Source organism: Gallus gallus, chromosome 1 (genome assembly GCF_016699485.2).
Source record: "Gallus gallus isolate bGalGal1 chromosome 1, bGalGal1.mat.broiler.GRCg7b, whole genome shotgun sequence".
In the NCBI taxonomy this organism is placed as follows: domain Eukaryota; kingdom Metazoa; phylum Chordata; class Aves; order Galliformes; family Phasianidae; genus Gallus; species Gallus gallus.
In genome coordinates this window covers 84,858,903-84,879,197 of record NC_052532.1, presented here as the reverse complement: position 1 = coordinate 84,879,197, position 20,295 = coordinate 84,858,903, and the positions used below count along the sequence as shown (strand labels likewise).

Genomic DNA, 20,295 nt, shown 5'->3' with positions numbered 1-20,295 from the left:
ACCCACTTTCCGTGTAGTTCTCTTCATGCACTGAAGGCAGATGACCTTGTCAGAAAACTGACCTCACAACATGCCTCTCTCTACAGAGAGAGAGGATCTAAAGGAACAGGACTGCAGTGTGAGAGGACAGAAAAGCAATCAGCCATCTGCTTGCAGCACATGAATATAGGTATGAGCTCTATTTTTATGGCAGTTGCAGCCGATCGAGTTGTAATGCTCTTTATTTGACCATTTGGACACGTGTGCTGCATGCCAGTTCACAAAAGACTTTTACAGATGAGAGATTGCATTGTAATTTCTAGTCTTGAATAGAGAGTACTGACATAGATGAATAGCCTGTCGCCTTTCCTCCTTTGAAAAATGTTAATTCAGCAAAGTGGGTAGTACTTCTCTTTTATATTTCATTAATCTTCATTCATATGTAAAAGGTTTCTGTCTGTTAGAAGATGTTTTCTCTCACTTGCTCCTCTAGTGAGATTTTGGGAAAAATGTTATATAAATCCACAACTGTATATTCCAGTACTATATAAATTAGAGATACAAGGGTAGTTTGAAGGGGCAGTGCAAAATGCAGGATCTGAGACCAAATGGCTGAGAAATGTTTAGGACGTGAAAAGGAGGGAGCAGGAGAGTAAGAGACTTAGAAATATAGCCACTGGGCCTTGGATCTCAACAGATGGTTTATAATCCAATGAGTTATAATCCACTTTATGTGGCAACACGTTCAGGGTATTCTGTTCTTAACTTGAAGGAAAGTTTAATTCTATGTGAGTTAATGTGATGCTCTTTCAAATGGACTTGATGCTGCTATGTGACATGAAGACCTCTGAATATAGAAAGGATACAGAAGTCTGAACAACTCAAAATGCCTTCTTTCGCATTTTGTATTGGGACATCAAGGAGACTGGGATAAAAGCTTGTTCACAGTACTGTTCTTTAATGAGATATATTTTGTGGTAGTGACACATAGCTAAGTGTATGCTACATTATATACGTGCATGCAGTTTTTAATGTTCAGAGAAAACCTGGGGAAATGTCAGGTCTGTGATAACCTTATACCATAGGATTATATATCTGCAAAACATGCATGAGCCAAAAGGCATCAATGAGATCAGTGGTCAGTACAATATCAATGTGTATCTATGAAAAATAATGTAATATGTGCTGTTAAGTTTTTACAACATGTGCTGTATATTTTTTATGGAAGCCTACTGTTTTTGGCAAGTTTTGCTATGTAATTTTATCATGATCTATCAGCTTCAAGTCCATGGAGTCAGCCAGACTCTGTGTGTTACCTTCATAACAAGAACTACAGCTGTGAAGCCACAGCTGCTTCCCAAGACAGTGAGAAGACAGTAGGAAATATGAGTCTCCCACAGTACTGAGGGAGACATCACATCTGGGCTGTACTACATTCCTGGACAAAACTTAATCATGGTCAGATCTAGCCTAGCACCCACCATTGAAGTAGTTTTATGGATTTCTCCAAGTTTATGCTTGCTCCCAGTTTAACTGTCTCCTCTCAATTAACAGAAACTACTGTTTTTAGGAGAGAATTTTGTAACTAATGAAGGATGGTGGTTGGAGTTTTTTGGAGAAGTTGTGGCATTTTTTTAGAATGGCTTTTCCATGTATTTCCTCATACGCCTCTGTTAGGATTGACAGCTGCTTCAAGCCAGATTTTTGGGATTCTCTTTCATACAGTCGTACTTTCTGTAACAAGTACTTGTCAATTGATTTTTTTCATTGATTGAACCCAAATTCCTTGGCGTTTGTAGTTGTTCAAAGATCCCATGGGATGTTATATAAGACAAGATGTATGAACCACAATGTACAATATGGTCAACTGTATTCTTTTGTATTTATTTTTTTTCCCCTATTCTCCCAATTTTCAGAGGTAGAATGTTCTCTTACTATTGCACAGCATTGCTGGCATCCTTTGACTTGTTTGTAAAGTGCCTGTAAGGTATACAAGGCTGGCATCTGTCAAGAGAAGAAGCCCTTTTTACAAGGTTAAGTATTTAATTATTGTGTAAAATTCATCCAGTAGCATTTTAAACATCCAAAACCCATACTACTTCTAACCAAGCTAAACAAAATCATCTCCTGTTTCCTTATCTCTCTAAGAACATGCTTCTAAGCTGAAATGGAAATCTGAAGAGACTCTCAAAAGGGTAATTTTTGAAAGAGCAGAAGTAAGAGTAATGAGAAGGCTGAAGTGACTTATGGATGCCATCTGAGCCTTCACTCGGCGTCGTTGGCTTTGCAGTACAGCAGACAGCAGAAGTGATGTGCACTCTGTGCTGATGTGTTTCTGTATCTTCAGGCTCCAGGTGCTTGTTTGACAGGCCAGTCGTGAAGAAATTAAGTTGGATGGCAAACAGTCGGTCTGTCATTTTCCTAACGTGAAATCTTAGTGTTTGCCCTTCATCTACCATAGGTTTTAAAACTACAGTGACTGAAAATGAACGTCAAGTCCTCCCTCCTTACCTCAGTGCTGACATTACTGCTCGTGTGAGGTAGGGATGGGATGTCATATTCAGCCCACATCTTGTGGGAGTGTAAGTAGTTTTTACCATACTAAAGGTGACCTACTACTTTTATACTTGACCAGTCTCTTTCTGTTTTTTGAGTGTTTCTGCTTTATAAGGCAATATGTGATAGCGAGAAGGTCAAATTATGAATAGGCTGGGTTGTAGCTGTCTTGCAAGCTTAGCCTAACCTTGGTCATGTGAGGTAGATTCTTCTTCTGTACTTACTTGTATGCAACGGGATTTCCTCTGACCTTGACCCCATACATGCCCTTCATTTTGTATTTTGGTTCACTGAGAATCAGCAAGTCAAAAACCATCTTGGAAGTACCAGTTTTGAATATTAAAGCATTAAAAATTAGGTAAAGAAAGAAATAACCTTGTGGGAGAATTTTCTTAGCACAGTCTGGCAGGTGATTGCATCTGTGTGCTAAATGACTCCCTTAAGTCTCCTCTTTCAATGTGAGAAAGAGGAACCCCAGCTGAATGTCCTCTCCTGAGGTTTATCTGCGGTAGATTTCTCAGTTGACCAGGGATGGTGTTTATATATGTGAAGTTGTCTGTGTGGTACCAACTATTACCAGTACTTTTAAGATTATACATGCTAGTCCTGCAGACAGTTTGCAGTAGGTTCTGCTTTGAGACAGGCCTAGTGAAGTCCTTTTCAGTCTTCAGTAGGACCATGTCTCTTCCTGCTCTGTTGCATGTTGTGCATCCTTGTGTGTGCTTAACAAATGCACTGCAAAATACACTTTTTGAAAGTGCCTCAGCAAGCCAAGTCTTCATTTCAAGGTGTGCTCACAGATGCGAGGACTTACTGTTGTGCTGTATCAGGACTGTTTCAGAGGAGTTCATTCAGACAGAAGAGGAAAACAGAGCTTAGACGTTGGGAGATGGGGGCTGCTTTGAGGTAATGACATCATGTCTGATTATCATGGAGATTGCCTCCGTGTTGGGCAGAGATAACTTTGTTCTCTGTTGCAGTGGGCAGTAAAACCTGTCAAAATGAGGGTACCTAACTGCTTGTCATCTGCACCTGAACTTCATTGCTTTTTAACTAATTGGCTTGATAACCATCTCCATGTCCCTCTCCTTTTGTCAAAGAAGAAGCTGTGCTTGGAATACTTCAAAGTATTTGAAATGTCAAACCCTTTTTCATATTTGATCAGCCCCCTGTCGGTTCCGTTTCATTGAAAGACTTCATCTGTTTCTTTGGATGTTGGTGGATGTGATGACTGAGACCACCTGAGCTTCATGTTCCTTCTGCATTGTGTGGTGATGCTGGAATGATTTGTTTAGGGGCTGTCATTGTCGCTTTCAGGCCAGCTTTGGTGATCAGCACAACTGGAGGGGCAAGAAAAAGTCAGACAAATGCATTGACATTAAGATTAATTAATCTGATTCACTGCAAATTTAGTCCAATTTTAAATGACAAAAGCATGAAAATAAGTCTGAATTCAGTTGTACTGTTTTCCCACACCTTTCTGTCTGCCCCACTCCATTATTATCTTGCCAAGAAAAGTAATCTAAAATTACAGATAAAAAAAAAAAAAGAAAGAAAGATTTCTGCCCAACACACTTGGTATTTTACTTCAAATCAAATATTTTTTTTTAGTCTGCCAGCTCCAAAGCTGGAAGCCCAGGAAGTACTTTTTCCCCACATTAAGTGATACAGATCAGTACTGTTTAATTGACCAATAAATAAAAACATAACTTGCAAAGCAGCCTGAAATTATTCCATCATAGCATGCCCAAATTGAATGAACCGTGCTCGCCTACCGAGTAATGTCAAGGACACGTTTTCCTGCACCATGCTTGAAACTAGAAAGAGAACATAGCAAATACAAAACTGATTTCTGCAACATCTTTGATGTTTTGATAAAAATTGGAAACACGGGTCCTGTTTTAAATTTAGTTTTAGATATAAGGTAGTTTTAAAGCAGTCAGAGGAGGAAGTCAAGGGTGGAAGAAGGGGGGGGAGGAATGAAGTTTGTAAAAATAAATTATATACAAGCTTTGTTTTCCTATATGCAATTCTGGATTAGCGTTGATGTATAACACTGGTGGGAGCAAAAGGAAGAATGCAGGAATTTCTGTAGCAGTTCAGACCTGTGGGCTCTTCTAGCCCAGAATACGTCTCTGTCTGTGGACATTGCCAGATACTTCAAATAAAAATTGAAGGAGTCTCCCTCGTGGATGCAGTTTTCCTTCAAATTCTAGGGTAGAGATAAGTTTAACTAGAAGAAGTGAACTTTTCCTATAGTGCCTTGTTTCGCTGGAGGTCTTCTGGATGCCAAAGAAATGTCTGATCTCACTGAGCTTCCAGGTTTAAAAAGAGAAATACCCCAAACTAGTAGAAAGTATTCTCTCAGGTGTCTTTGAGTACATAAGCAAAATAATATTTTTTTTTCCAGTCAGTTAAGCTTAGTCCTTAAAAGAATGAGTTATTTATATTTGTGGTCACTGTAACTCCTGTATTCACCACTTCATATTAGAAGAATGGCATAGTGGAAGTTGAAAGTGTCAATAATGATGAGATATCACAGCAAGCACAAACTACGTGCTAGCTAATAGGAACAAAATTGCATTCGCACAAAAGCGTGTATTGTTACCTCCTATATCATTAAAGCTTTGTCTGCTTTTAAATAGTGGAATAAAGAACACAGCAAATATGCATTCTTTGTGCAGATAATTGTTAATAAAGTGGATATTTAGAGGTAACCCTATTAAATTATCAAAATGTCTGAGTGCCTCTTTATGTACGTGTATACATTTGTCTACGTGCTTCTGCATTAATGCATGTGTATGTGTACATTCAGTATACTTACTGATGCACTGAGACGTAGGTACATATATTGAATTTGTAAGAAGTTAAAAATCCTTACACTGAATCAACTTAAATATTGTGATCATTATCATAAATGGGAACGTCTATTCGTGGCCAGGGGTGTTAAGTGTAAATGTTTTTTCCATCTCAGCATAGTTCAAAGTAAAATCTAATATAACTACTGAATGACTGGGAAGCCTGTTGATGTGTGCCATAGTGCTGATGGATAGCATGGGAGAGAAACATGAATTCCAGAGCTCTTCACCTTTTTATTTATATCAAGAGCATTACACAATCGTTTAGACTTTGATGACCCTGTGGCTCCATAATGTCTGCCCGTCATAGGAAAGCAGATGCAAGGGATTGCTGTGCTGAATAGCATTGCCCCTTCAGCGGTGTGTTCTAGGAGTACCTGTCTGCTCATTTGCACAAGAGAGATAAAAGTCAATATTGTATTAATCAATTAGGTTCTGCCTTTTTGTCAACTGATTATTAAGGAAGGACTTGTCCTCTCTTCTTTTTGGACGCAGAAGAGTCTCCTAGGTAGCTTCACAACTCAGAGTTGGGCAAGCAGTGCTGCTGATGAGGGCATGTTTGAAATCCGTGAGCTGGATGCTTCTACTTTTATTCACATATGAGTTATGATTTATTTTGTGGATAACCTCACTGACTTCAAGGTAACTATCTGTAGAGGGAGATGCACTGCTTAATGTGAGCAAGACTGGCAGGGTCTGGCCTGTGGGACTTGAATGTCTAGAACAAATCTCTCCTGTCATACCGGAGTTGACGCAGTGTCACAGACTATCACAGCTAGAAGCTAGCTACCACCTCAGCTGGGATGTGAGTGACTGTCAGTGAAACAGACAAAAAATCCTACTGTCGTATGAAGTAAAATATTCTGGTTCTGCAGAAGGATGCACAGACTGGAACCACTTTTGCAGATGTTTGTGGAGTTTGGGGCTGGACATTGGTTTCCTCTTCTTTTGTTTCCAGCTGATAGTGAAGATGAGGACGTTGCATCACGAAGTGCAGCTCATAACTCAGATGGGCAGTGAACAGGTGGTACATTGTTTGTCAGGCTATTTCATATCATGGAAACCATTTGTCCAGTTTTAGATTGCTATTACCAGCAGCGTATCTTTTAGTTATGAGAAAGAGAAGAGGTTATTTAAAACTTAGGCTGCCCCTGTTTGCCTTTCAGAACATGCCAAGTGGGGTTTAAAAAGGAATGCCTAAAGATCCCAGACATTTTTCCATTAGTTGTTTAATGCTACTCTCATTTATTTCCAGCGTGAAGTGAATAGGTTAAGAAAGAGCTGGCTCAGCAATTCAGTTCAATGAAACATGCATGGATATATTTAGAAATGGTGTTTGAGGCTCAAGTAGGGATGAGCAAGGACAAAGAGGAGGACTAGTTCTGATCTCCTGGGTGTTCTTCATTTTTATCATCTATATACAGCCTGCTTGGATGTAGCACAGCCAGGACCTCAAGGCGTGGAGCTGGTATGTGTAAAAGGTGGCATCTCTCACGCATCTCTCAAGTCACGTCAGAAGAGACAGAGGAATTGTATGTGAAAGTCTCCAATGGACTCTCACACCCAGGAGCTGCTCTACCAAAATACAGCATAAGAAATTTGCTGGGGAAAGGGCGATGTAGAAGGAAACAAGCCCTTGATCAAGCAAAGGGATAACACTAGGTGACCAAGATACATTTTAAACTTTCAAGAGTATGAAGGATGATACATTTTTTTGAGCTTTTTCTAATGAATTATCATACTGGAGACTCCATAATGACAAAAGATTTGCGTGCTCAGTGTCTTTGGAGGGGGATGACCATGGGGATGAAGGTGTTGCTGTGCAGAGAGATGTGTGGTAGAGGAGCATCAGGCTCCTTGGGAGGAGAGAAAGTAAAGGCCCAGTCAGTAGCCACAGATATTTGAGCTCTACTGTAAGAAGGAAATCTTCAAGTTTGTATCTTCACACAATCACCTGCTGCCCTGTGTACAGGACTAGATACGTTTGTGGGGCATGTTATTAATGCATTTATAAAAATTTATATTAAAGTAAACCCATGTCACCGTTGATAAAATTGAATTGAAAAAAAAATGAAGTAGGCTTTGGAATGTTTTCTCCTTTTGAATTCTAGTGGCTAATCCACTTTCCCAGAAAATCTTATTCCCTCAGCTGATCTCTGATGGACGCTCTTGGAACAGAAACAGCCATGTTTCAGCAAAAGTGGCAGTAGTACTACTGGGGAGAGGCAGTCATTTTTCTTGCTCATGTTCTAAATGGCAGCTCAGTAATTGAGTCGATCCAACTCCGTTCCTTCCCTCAGGACTTAGAAGCTGTGTAAGGGACACCTTGATGTTACAGCCAGCCTATGGCAGGGGCTAATGTGAGGGGCATCCCTGCTATTCCTCTGCCACCAGCAACTTGCCTCACATGGGATCTTCTACTTCTGTGGTCACAGATGGTTCACAGTTTTTTTTTTTTTTTTCCTCTGATGCTACTGTCTTTCTAAACCTATTGCAGTTTGCCAAGAATCTAATCTATATCCAATGAGATCCCATGATAAATGACATCCAACCTGCTAAAATATTCATCTGATCGCTAGCTTAAATTCTCAAACTTTTAAAAACTCTTGAAAGCTGTCATAAATCCATTTTAGGATGCTGACTGTGACTCAAGCTTTTCAAAGTGTGATAAGGAACGGCAGTTGCAAGGCAGTGTTTTCTCGGCAGATTTATATACAGAGTTTGTTACCACCATGGATTTTAGAAGCTATGGCCGTAGTTGATGTTATGTCACTCATGTCCTCTGGCCTTCTGTTTATTCTGCTTACTGCTAATGATTGCATAGACAGTATATAATAGTCAGTAGTCAGATCTTCCATACTTTGTGTGATGCTTATGGAATTTTACTGTTCCTATTTAAAATAAGTAACTTTACCTTTGAACTGGCAGCTTCCAACTTCAGCATATGGGAAGTCTGAAGAATCACCAAATCCAGCAAAGGGGAAGGAAAAATTCAAATACTCCAGATAAAGGAGTTCTAATTATTCAGTTAAATAGACAATGTCTCCATGTGTATAGTTTTCTTCCCCAGCGTACTCTGTAGGTAGAGCAGGTGAGTAAGAGGATGAGTGGAGACATCTTAATTTAAATAGTTTTTGTTCAGAACATAACAATTTCTTACAGTTGTGGACATTTTGCTTAAACTCTGGGAATGGTCCCTTTACCTTAAAATGTGCTTACAGGAAACAGTATATATTTTTATGTATAACATATATATTTTTAAACAGTAAAGACTATGCAGATCGTAGAATTCTTCCTCTTACAGATAATTAAGTGTCAGTGAGGCATTCTGAACTTCTAGATGGAGGTTGGGGTGTCTTCTGTGTTATTTGTGTGTGTGTGTGTGTCATTGGTGAGAGGTGTTTTTTTCTTCCTCCATCTGCAAGACTTGTCCTTGTAGAAGGAGATGACTTACTCCAAAAGGAGTCTCAGCACATTTAACAGGAATTATATATTCTTCTCAGTGATCTGACAGTCCATGGAGCTGTTGGCCTTTGGTAGCAGAACCATTGTTTTGTTGTCTAATGATTTGTTGTGATAGGTCTGTAACCACATAAGTACAGTGCTATGGATGCAAGATCATATTTATCTTGTTCAGAAATAATGCAGAGAGATGTCATGGAGTTTGAGGTGCTGGAGTTCTCCAGAAACATCTTCTTGCAGTGTTCACTGCATAACTTATTTCATATGGGTTTATGGATACATTAGATATTTCTACCTGTGATGCTACAGATGGCACTGACTGTGCAGCATGCCAGAAAGATACAGAAATATCTCCTGCAAGATTAAGCATTTTGAAGAGGAAGCAAAAACTGGGACTTCTCCTAAAATACATTTCAAATACTAGTTTTCTAAAGTGATAAACATTTCCATTCCAGCCTTACTTATTGCTAATCTTAAGGTTATATGATTTTGACAAGGTTGCAGTTGAAGATCTTTCTCCTGTTTCTGAATTAAAATTTTGAGAAATAGATGAGTGAAAAACATAAATGAAAGCTCCATTTTTTTTTTCTCCTCAGATGCTTCGGATGATGAAGCAATTGAGAAACCAAGTGATGAGACAGCAACACATCAAGGTCCAGATTCCAAACTTGCTGTGACAAAGAAAAGAAAGAAGGTATGTAAGTTTAGCGGTTGTGTAGAGCATAGAGATGATATTGCGTAGTGAAATGTAATCCCCACTGATTCACTATAAAAGGATGATTTTCTTCACTTTTTGCCTTATCTGATCACATAATAGGACTTTTATGTATTTTTTAAATTATTTTTGCACTATTTGGAAGTGGTCTCCAGTGCATTTTGATAATAGCTCTCGTTTGATGCCATGCTTGTCTCCAACTAAGTGAATGCCTAGTGATAAATGCCTGCGTGGTGCTACCATGTCCTTCTCCCTCATCTTTTCCCTTTCCCTGCACACAGAAAGTCCTGAAAGCTGTGTCTTAAATGTTGTTCAGCTTTACATAGAATATACCCAGGAAATGGCAGCGAGGTCTTTGGCAGTCAGCATCGCTGTAGCAGGAAAGAATCACCTAGACCTCAGCTGATTTTGAGGAGTCTCTTGTATGAAAGTTAATTTCTTCTGCCTTCCGTATATCATACAGGAGAATAGGCTGAATGGCTGTCAAGTTGCTAAAATGACATTGGAGACTCTCTCTCCTTGAGGGTATGGATATTAATTTAGACCCTAGGTCAGTAGTAAATTCACTGTATGATGCCTAGCCAATAGCTGAAGTGAAAATCCTTTGTAAAGCTGTTCTTTGTTTAGTAACAGAGAAGTGTAAGCGATACAGTAGCACTTACCGTGCCCTTGGTGTCTTTCCAAGGAGACCAAAGGTGAAATGAGTCAAATGTCTCAACTGATGCCACATTTTGCTCAGGAAAGAGAAAACTAAGTAACGTAGGAGAAAGCTGTATTGCCTTTGTACGTGCCCTATCTGAATATCAAATGCAAGGGATTCAACTCCGTGAGGATGCCTATGGAGCTGTTCTTTTGTTTGTTTGTTTGTTTTTTGTAATGACAACTACATTCACTCATGCATTTAGAACGAAGTTAAGGTGGTTTGTTTTTGGAGGAGTTGCTTTGCCCATTCTGTGAGAACATTAGAAAGGATGTCTGGCACAGATTACCCTGCTGAGGAGGACTGGGTCTGCTCAGCTGCAGTAGGCCTCCTGCCACAACTCTTTTGGTAATATAAAGAACATCAGTCTGTATTTTGGAACATGGTAAGTTGATGTTTAGCAATGAAACTTCTGGAGGCAATGGTTTGTGGGAGCTCAGTTGCCTGTGTTGTTGCATATCTTTTAGAGCAAAACTCTTGCAAAGTTGGATCTACTAGCTTTCTCTAAAGAAAACTAGTAGTTCTATAGTTCCAGTGCATGTAACACTCTATCCTACTCACTCATTTCTGCCTTATTCACAAGCTGGAAGCTATTCTGCAGTGGTCTTGGCATGTTAAAGCCAGTCAGGAGACAACCAAACAGAATTATGAACATTTATGTTTCCAGTCTGCAGACTGTCCACAGAGTTGCAATGAGATGAATAATTTGTCTCCAATCTGAATGGAGCATTGATGTGTTTACTTTGTCACAAGCTCCAAAAGTCAGAGTACATGGCTGACCTAGAATGTAAACTTTCACACACACACAAGAATGTTTTCACTTTACGTTTGAATTTCCAGTAACTTGGCAACTTGTTAAGAAAAAGTTGTGTTAGAAATATAATACAGGAAATATTTTATGTTCTGCCTATGATTAACAAACAAGGAATTTATGACATTTTAGTTCATAAATCAGTGGTCTCAGCATAAATTTCCTGTTTTCTGCATTTTAAGAACTTCCATATAAAAATAGCATAAAAACACAGAGCGCAGGGGAGCCATGTCAAAAACCAGCAGGTTGTCTGCTTTGTGTCTTGCGTAAGAAAAGCATGTAAATGACTTTTTCCTAAGGGTGCCATGCAAACAACTATTGCATTAGTAGGTAGGCAGCTAATATTTGGCTAAGGGTCAGAAGTTCAGTTAGATCAGATACTTAAATATTTTAGACTACAGATCATCAAAGACGCGTAGATTTACAGCCATTCACCACCATGAAGTTTATTTTTCTCTTATGGCATTATTTTTAATGTCTGAATAGGACTTGCTAACAGCGTGCCATGCCTAACTACCTATATGTGCTGCTGTAAGGGATGAAGGATCCCTTCCTCTGAGAAGGGATTTTTGAGTCCTAACATGATTTTCTGAGGAAGCAAGGCTTTCCCTGCAAGCCTGCTGTGTGCTTCAGGTGCAGTTGAAAGAGAGGGCTATGCACTGTCTTCAGAGAAGAAACCATGGCATTCCATGATAATTTTAAGCATTTGGATGAAGGTTTCCAGTGAGAAAATCTTGTTTCTCTTAGAAATTATTTTTCAGCTCTGTGACTTTTATTCCTTCTTTATGTATTTACTGGTTGGGAGCATGCATGGAGTTTTGGAGATGTATATAAAACAGGTCACACAGCATGTGAAGGAAGAAATGGGCTCAAAATGAACAAGGCTTTTTTCTTTATACTGAAAGGGTCATACATAGTGATGATGTTATCTAGGATAAGTATCCATCATATTCCATGGGAAGAAAGAGATCGAGGTTGGCCCTCCTTTAGCTTTTTGGTTTCTTGGTAGTATCTCATGACTAAATCAATCCAAAGGCTTGTTCTCTGCATAAAATCTGATGTCAAACGTGGAATTTATGATAGTAACACCTGGCAAGTGGTCTTCAAGTGTCTGTGGACAGCTGGAGTATGTAAGGATAGATCAGGAAGTGAAGGCGGAAGGTAGCTCTGTTTCAGTCTCAATGTCTGGGAATGCTAACGGCAGGGCTAGAAACAAAGAAATGTATGGTGTTCTTCTTATAAGCACTAGAATCTGAGACAGGACAGAGATTTTTTAAAAATATATAAATAAAATGCAAAACTTCCGTTAACCCTGAAACACTTTTCCTGGATGAAGTGAGTTTGTGCTTGCAGTCAGTTCTTTGACTATTCAGTGGGGACAAGTCTTTACTTGTTACAGCAAGATACGGTCCCTGTCACAAGTTCTTATTGATCCAGGCTGTGTTACATTCCAGCCCTAGCTTTCGAGTGCTTTGCTGGCTCTGCTTAGTCCCCAGCCACATCTGCTGTGGTAGTTCCTCAGTACCGTTTCAAGTCTCAGACAGTTTCAGAGCAGCTTTTATACATAACTACTGCTTTAGCAAGTGCATGACTGTATCACAGGGCACGGAAAACAAGAGAAATCAATGGGTCATTTGTTTGTGAGGAGCATGGTGGTTCCCTGTTTGCTATATCTGAATTATCAGGGGAAGTGGGGAAGATAGGAAAGTGGGTATGGAGAGGCACAGACATGCTGGCCAGGCTCATGTAGGACAAGTGATCATGAACGGCCCTCCTGCTGGGAGAGCAGCACAGGAAACACTCAATGGGGCTCAGCTGTTCTGAGCATCTGTTAATTTATCTCTGGCCCTGCTGAAGATGCCCTAAAAAGGGAATGAAAGAGCAGCTTCTTTGGGTTTTGACCAGATTCTCTTTCCTGTTCATTCTCTTCCTCCAAGCCCACCCCAGGGAGCACTGCTGGAGCCTGAGTTTTTAATGTTCCTTGTGATGAGTCTTCCCCACTATTTCTTACAGGAGCAGATTTTTCCAGCCGAATGCATCCTAGTATCAGGGATTTCTTTCTTGAAGCTCATTTTCCCCTTGCACTTCGACAAATCAGCTATTAGGTTATAAAGTTTTTACATGAAGACTCATTTATGTTACCAGAGAGTGGACATCCCTCAGAAGGAAAGAGAGAACTGCTATGCTTATAAACTGCTGTGCCTTACTCCCTCTAGTCTGTCTTTCAGACAAATCCAAACCTTGGCTTGTTTGAGCAGGGACTCTTACAAATGGATCGCTTCAGCCTGCTTGCTCAGGCGCAAAAGTGGGTTAATAATTGCAACATGTGTTGGATGAAGATTATTCTGAAATGCAACGTGTATTTTTCTTATGCATATTTGACCCTGTCTGCTATGAGGAGGCAAAGAAGGAATGGAGCAGAACAAATTTGAAACATGTTTTCCTAAATTTTGCTTTACAAATGTCAAAGGAAATTCAGAGCATTGATATTTTCCATTTATTGTCACTCCACTCCATGGTATCTTGCACCATTTGGATGCTCACGTTAGGCTGGTTGTTTTAAGGTGTTATTGGCAAAATGTAGAAAAATGATCATGCATAATAATAGAGATGAAAAGTATATCGTTGTTGAAATGTTTTCTTTATGTTTTCCTTTTTTTTCTTTTCTTAATTTATCACAACCTGCTTTTCACCATTCTCTGGAAGTGTGACTACAACCTGTGTGTTTCAGTATTCTGTTCTTTTATTCTTCTCTTGCTTACAACAACATAAATCTCAGTTCCAAAATTACTCCAGATGTAGGGCACTGTAAGAAATTGACCCTTTCTACAGGTAGGAAGGGTTGGTTTTGTTCCTTTTTTCCCTTGCCTAGCATTGTATTTCCTGTATTTTCTCTTGCCTCCCTGTGGTGATGTTTTTTTCCCCAGATGATCAGATATCTGATGCTTTTCTTTTTCACTTCTTTTTAAAATGTGTTTTGCAGCCTATGGAGTGTTTTCTAAGTCAGCCTGAAGAAACACCGGAGAGCACTCTAAAAGCAAAGAAGCGAAAGAAGGTATGGATGCCCTGATATGTGTACCTGGGGACTGGGCAGTGGGTGTGCCTGCTGTTGTGAGATTCCAAAGTTGGACACCCTTGTTGCTGTGTGAAGCTACATAGTGTTGCAGCCTTTGTTTTAGAGAAGAATAACAATTCCCACTCTTATGACTTCACTCAAATCATCCATTCATTACATGAACTGAACTGCAGAGTTGTGCCTAAGCTCCTCTCAAGGGTTGTGCGTTATTTATACCTAGCTTGCAGGTGTGGCACACCAGAAAAATGAGACTATCAAAGAAAGATGGCAAATCAGAATCTGCCCTGATTAAGCAGTGTGAACAGGCTTTGGCATCCTTTGCACCAGGAACTGTCCTTGTTCCCTCTTCTGCTGGCATAAGTATATAAATAAATACTCTGGGCTGACCGTCTGGCCGCGCTCCATCCTCACTCAACAACAAACACAGTCTGCTGTCTAGATGGAAGTAATATGGCACTAGGCAAGTTAATTGTCTTTTGGGACAGCCCGTGTTAAGTGCTTGGCTCCCTCACAAGGCAGACGTGGCTTTTTTATGTTATGTCAGGCCTCTTAATCAGCCAGTGAATGGGTAGAGTTGAATTTGGCTTTAAAAGCAGCTCTGGCAGAAGTGGCCATGGAGCTTGATCCACTTCTGCCGAGTGAAAGCATCCCACAGCAGGCAGTGGTGCACCAGCCCTAGGAAAAAGAGCCCGTTCCTAGGCAAACAACAAGCATTTGATTACACCTTTAGTTTCATTGAGGCTAGGCCTCTGAAATGACGTACACAGCCATTAGCAAATGCATCAGGAAATATTTATCAGATTGATCCATTGTTTCCAAGCAAACTCCCCTCACCAAATAGGAGGAGAAGGGAAAAAAAAAAAAGACAAACACCAAAAACACCTTTGCTTTTAAGCATCTGGAACAAATTGGAAGAAAAATAGTAAAACTTCCTGTGTTAGGGCCATTTCCCCATAGCTCTTCTCAAAGGAAGAGAGTTTGTTCAGGTGTCCTTACTCTTATGGACTTTCTCATTAGTATCAGGCTTCTCCTCTCAAGAGTGCCATAATTCTTTTGGAGGAATCAAGTGGCCCAGTGAATGACATAATGGTCCTGAGGAATGACAGCTTACACTGAGTTACCAAGTGAAATGAGCCCAACACTTCTGTGTTATTGTCTGCTAAACCGATGATTCCCAAATGCAGGTCACTGAAGAAGCTGGAGCTGGAGAAGAGCATTTCTCCTTAGGACCCTACCTTTTATATTTGCTAGGAGTAACAAAGAAGGAGTTCATTTGTGGACCTCATGCAATAGCTGTGTGTTCTGTAGTTGGCCTGTGGCCATGCTTGGGAAAGGCAATTGTTGCAAGGCAGAAAAATGTGACAGTGTCAAATGGCAGTGAAGCTTGGGAAGGAATACTGCAGATTCAGGTACTACAGAAGCCAATCAGCTGAAGTCCACTGGAGAGTCTTCCAGTGACCATAGAGGGCTTTGGGCCACACCAAAGGTAAACCTAGAGGGACATATAAGTCCTGCAGTTACCCACCACCCGTCCGCAGCTGCTAAAGGCCCACTTTGTCACTTTGCAGGATCACTTTTCCTCACAGATGCTCTCCTGCTCTTCACTTCCAGGCTTATACTGCCACTCATCTGTATGACAGCAAGTTTTAGCTTGTTGAGCTGAGAAACAGCAAGCTGCCCTTTCACAAATGACTTACTTCTCAGTGAGAGTAAGAAAGGCTTCAGATCCATGCTGTTCTCTCCAGAATGTCTCTATCCTAGAAAATCTGCTGTATTCTTAAATGATGGGAGATCATTCAGATAATGGGAATCCTGGGCTGTTCTCCCTCAATCATCCATTTTAATTATGTGGAAAAAAATGATAACAGTTTCTTTTCAGTGAAAATTCAAACCTGTTACTTGCTAACGTTCCTAGGGCATAAAACATAATCATTCTGAACTCTTCTCCAATCTCAAAAAACACTAGTTGGGTTTGAAAAATTAGGCATTTTGGAAGAACAAAACAGCTGCTGAACTCTTTCTGCTTGATTTCTGGTTTGGTGAGCTTTAAACACATTTTTATCATGGGTTCTGTGGTAATGTATATTGTGAATCTAGCAAACCATCTCCTCTGCCCAAAGAGATGGATAGTTACCCTGCTTAACTTAAAATATAGCTGTCTTACAGTATCATTTGATTCCTGTTATTAATGCTTTAAGAACAATAACACAAATGATGAGAAAACTCAATTTTCAAACTGCTACAATAGCAAAACCCACAGAAGTTCCTTTCAGTTATGTTTTTGTTACAGCAGCATTTTAGGTGGGTGAACAAGACTTTCTGTCTTCGGGGTCACAGGCCATTGTGTCAAAGTATCTGAGCTTGATCCTGAAGCCTGCATTACCACTAAAGACAGTGGGAATCTGGTCCTGTTCGAAGACCTTTTTCTAATCAGGCTTTTGTTAATGCAATTCACTGTATAAAGTTGTGGAAGAATGTTTATTTACAATGTTGTTATCTTTGCTAACAGCAGATATGATACAAATAACATACTTACACTATTACTTGTCTTTTTAGAAGAAAATTTCTGATGTTCTGGAAAAATCTCCTCCAAAACCTGGTGTCCCTGAGGATTTACAGAATCTGCTTAGTCAACATTTTGGTACAAAACGTTCAGTGATTGAGATAGAGGAATTAAAACTGCCAGGTAACTTGTCATATCTTAGATCTACCTATCTAGATAGATAGATAGATATCTTAGATATATATATATATATATATTCCTGATGACACTAGTAAGTTCTTTTTCTGTAGAAAAAAAGGAGACTTTTGGGACAGGCCTTGTGAGTTGTAATCTTTTATTGAAATATTCATTTATACCATTTATTACTTTGCTGCTAAGAAGAGGTGTTAATTTCTGGTAGCAGAAACAAATACGAGGATTTCTTCATGTATTGGATATGAAAAAGGAAAAAACCAACATGTAAAGAATGTGTCTTTTTATAATAAGGTATTAATTTTAGGAGCTTGCTTTTCTAATAGAAATTGTATGATTCCTGATTAGTATGTTCCATGATGCTGATTGAGAAAGACTGTGAAAATATATTTCATTTCTGGGATTATCTGCATCTACCCAGATGTGTAATAGGAAGGCTGAGAGGAGTAGACAAAGAAATAACAAAACGCGATTCTGGTATGGTTATGAAATATTGAAGACAATGGATTTTCAGGGAGTGGCATGAAAAAAGATGGTAGTTTTGGTCCAAGTTGAAAATGTACAAGTTTTAACCATGACTAAGACCCTCTTGGTTTCCTTTTCTCTGTCTCCAGTTCAAAGCTAATGATAGAAAAGTCAAAGCAGGAGAGAGCAGGGGTAGCTTCCATCTGTCAGCTTGAGATTGTATTAGAGGTTAAGGCAATGTTCTCTGCCTCTTACTCTGGAGATGAAGAGGCACTGTCATTTTGTAGGCACTATTCCATTATTCGTTGAGAGTGCATATGAAGAACAAACTGTCTGGTAACAAATCTGCATATTTTAATACTTCTTGAACTATAGGTGACCTATCCCTAAACTAGCACCCTTCTAGCCCAGCAGTGCTTTCTTTTAGTGTTTAAGCCTGACTTTCTAATAAATATGCTTCTCTTTAGGATCACGAGTCCATGTTGACCATTCCTTATTTCTTTGGGCCAGGTTCAGCTTTCTTATTGAATCAAGAAAATCTGGAAAAATCCCATATAGACTGCTTTCAAAAGCTTATGTTAAATATTTCTAGGCATGAGGAGATTTAGCAAATAATAAATTGCTTTGGTTTCTTTCTTATTGAAAGAGGTGTTTAGGTGAGTGAAGTGATCCATTTCCACAGGGCTCTTGGGTTGGATGGGGATTTTTAGTCTTTCTTTTTGTGCTGGGAGTTGGAGGCTGAGAAGCCAAGCAGTTCACTGAACTTCTACAGCTGTCAAGTCATTCACGTCAAAGCACTGAGCAAATAAGCAACTACTTAGAGTTGTGTGTTCTTGTTAGCTGACACAGTGCAGAATGTCGGGTTTGTAGTCAGCGTGATCTCTTGCTGCATGCTGAAGCTATGTGGGTTTTTTCCCCCCTTTCTGAAACTTTAAATAAAATTGTTAATAGTCAGTTTTGCTGGAGTGTTGATGAAAAGTCAGTAACTGATGCTCGTATGCTTTAGGAAACACCTTCTGAACTGTTTAGTGAATAATGAGACTCAGTGTATTCAGAACAGCAAAAGAACAGCTAAGGTATTTTTCCCACTGGGGAAAAGGATTGTGGTGGGTGATTAGAGTTCTCCTCTTACCACCAAATGTTGATGGTACTTTACCAGTCTCTGCCCTTCTCCACCAGCATCACAAGCATCTTTTAAACATAATTTAAAAATTAAATCAGCTGTTGATGCTTCAGTTGTACACATTCAACTCCCTTTGGAGCTGAAGCCCCAATAAATGTCAGTCTCCGGTTTTAATAGAAAGGACTGGGGCAAAATAGAAGTTTTTGGCAAGACAACACCAATTAAATGAAGGATATAGTGATGGAGAGTGGCTATTCTCAAGAAACTAAACAGGCAGGGTCCAGCTACAAGCCAAGTTTGCCACACTGTCTGTTCTCTTTGAAGCCATGGACTGACAGTGCCAGCATTAGCACAATGTGCCATCTACATGAACATAAGTAGTATGTGTAGTGAAACCTCTTTAATTTAGTTAAAATTATCAGCTAACATCTCATTCCAGAGAGAAGCACCCTGAGGTGCAGTGCTTCATGCAAAATGCAGCAAATATGTGAGTTCCTGAAGACAGGGTTGTTAATGTTGTGAGGGAGGGTACTGTTCCATTAGGCAAAAGACCTATAACAGCTATGGCAAGTTTTCAGGCCGCCTAATTTGAATCAGCATTTTAAGAAGATACTTTTTCTATATAGGCATTAGAGAAAAGGACTTTACTGACTACCTTAGTTAGGACATTCTTCATTACCCCTATAATAGACCTTAAAGGCAAATACCATGTCATCTACGGTCCTTTTCAGATTTACTTCCTAATAACATAGGTAAAAGGCAGTCAGTGGGAAATGAAAACAGGTGTCACAGTGCAGTATAGGTGCTACTGTTATGGCTAGTATTCATAGGTAAATTGCCACAATATGCAAGGCCAGAAAGTAAAGCCAGCTCACTGACAGGTGAGTGACCAGTATCTCATTTATTGGTAGGTTCTTACACTTACACGTTTGTCTAAAACCTTTGCTTGACTGTGGTAAAATGGAAACTTGTTTTAAAGCATGTGATCACCCTTGGACAGCCCTGTGTTCAGAGTTTGATGGTAGGATAAAATGGAGGAATAGTAAATGGGTGGTGAGGTGTTACCCTCGTTGGCTTATCCAATTTACAGCCTCAGTTACATGAGGTGTTCTTGAGTCTTTTTGCACAAAAAGTAATTTATTGATGATGAATTTTAACACACATGTGAGTTCATCAATGCAACTAATTAATGACAGTGCTGCAAACATTTAAGCTCTTTTTTTCTGTTGTTAAAAATACATCAACAAAAATATTTTCTCTTTTGTGTTTTCAGATTCCTGCTTTTTGCCAGCCAATGATCTCACCCACAGTTTTTCTTCATACCTGAAAGAAAGTAAGTTAAAATGTTGGTCATAAAAAGTTGTATGAAAAACATTATTTATGTGCTGTTATTACAGCTTTTATCTGCACTCTCAAATATTTTAAATTATGAAACATGAATAATTTCCAGGGTTCTGAAGTGTTTTGTTTTGTTTTTTCATTTGTTTGCTTACTTATTTTGTGAGAGGTGTCTTGTTTTGTTTTGTTTTGTTTTACAAAATAACTCCTGTTTTGGACCTCAATGCCTTTACAGTTTCTTCAAACTGCTTGCGATTATTTGTCCTAAGTTGTTTGTTGTGGCTTCTTGAGTAGATGTGTATTATCTTACGGTAATAGGTTCGCCACTGCCTCCTGATGTGAACCAGGAGAATCATTGTTCTCTTTTACCTATTTGTATAGAACTCCTGGTCTGGTAAATGTTTCAATTGGTTGAATTGTTCAATTCAATTGAATTGTTCGATTCAAATTACCATATGTGACGAATGAAGACAGTGGGCTTGTCACCCTACCAAACATTTATTTTTAATGCTATCTA

The 20,295-nt window shown here is 39.4% G+C and overlaps 1 protein-coding gene across 10 annotated transcripts in view; it reads left to right on the top strand.

Moving 5' to 3' along the window:
• CMSS1 (cms1 ribosomal small subunit homolog (yeast)) overlaps window positions 1-20,295 on the top strand; it is a 226,694-nt gene that overhangs the window by 198,969 nt on the left and 7,430 nt on the right. For 9 of the 10 annotated variants that reach the window (XM_040698023.2, XM_046939881.1, XM_046939887.1 and 6 more), the window contains 4 exons: window positions 9,452-9,549; window positions 14,065-14,136; window positions 16,714-16,843; window positions 19,714-19,773. In XM_040698023.2, coding sequence (XP_040553957.2) covers window positions 9,452-9,549; window positions 14,065-14,136; window positions 16,714-16,843; window positions 19,714-19,773 — 360 coding nt within the window. Of the gene's footprint in view, window positions 1-42; window positions 170-9,451; window positions 9,550-14,064; window positions 14,137-16,713; window positions 16,844-19,713; window positions 19,774-20,295 lie in introns of those variants that run through there. The other variant, NM_001285926.2, reaches the window with a different exon arrangement.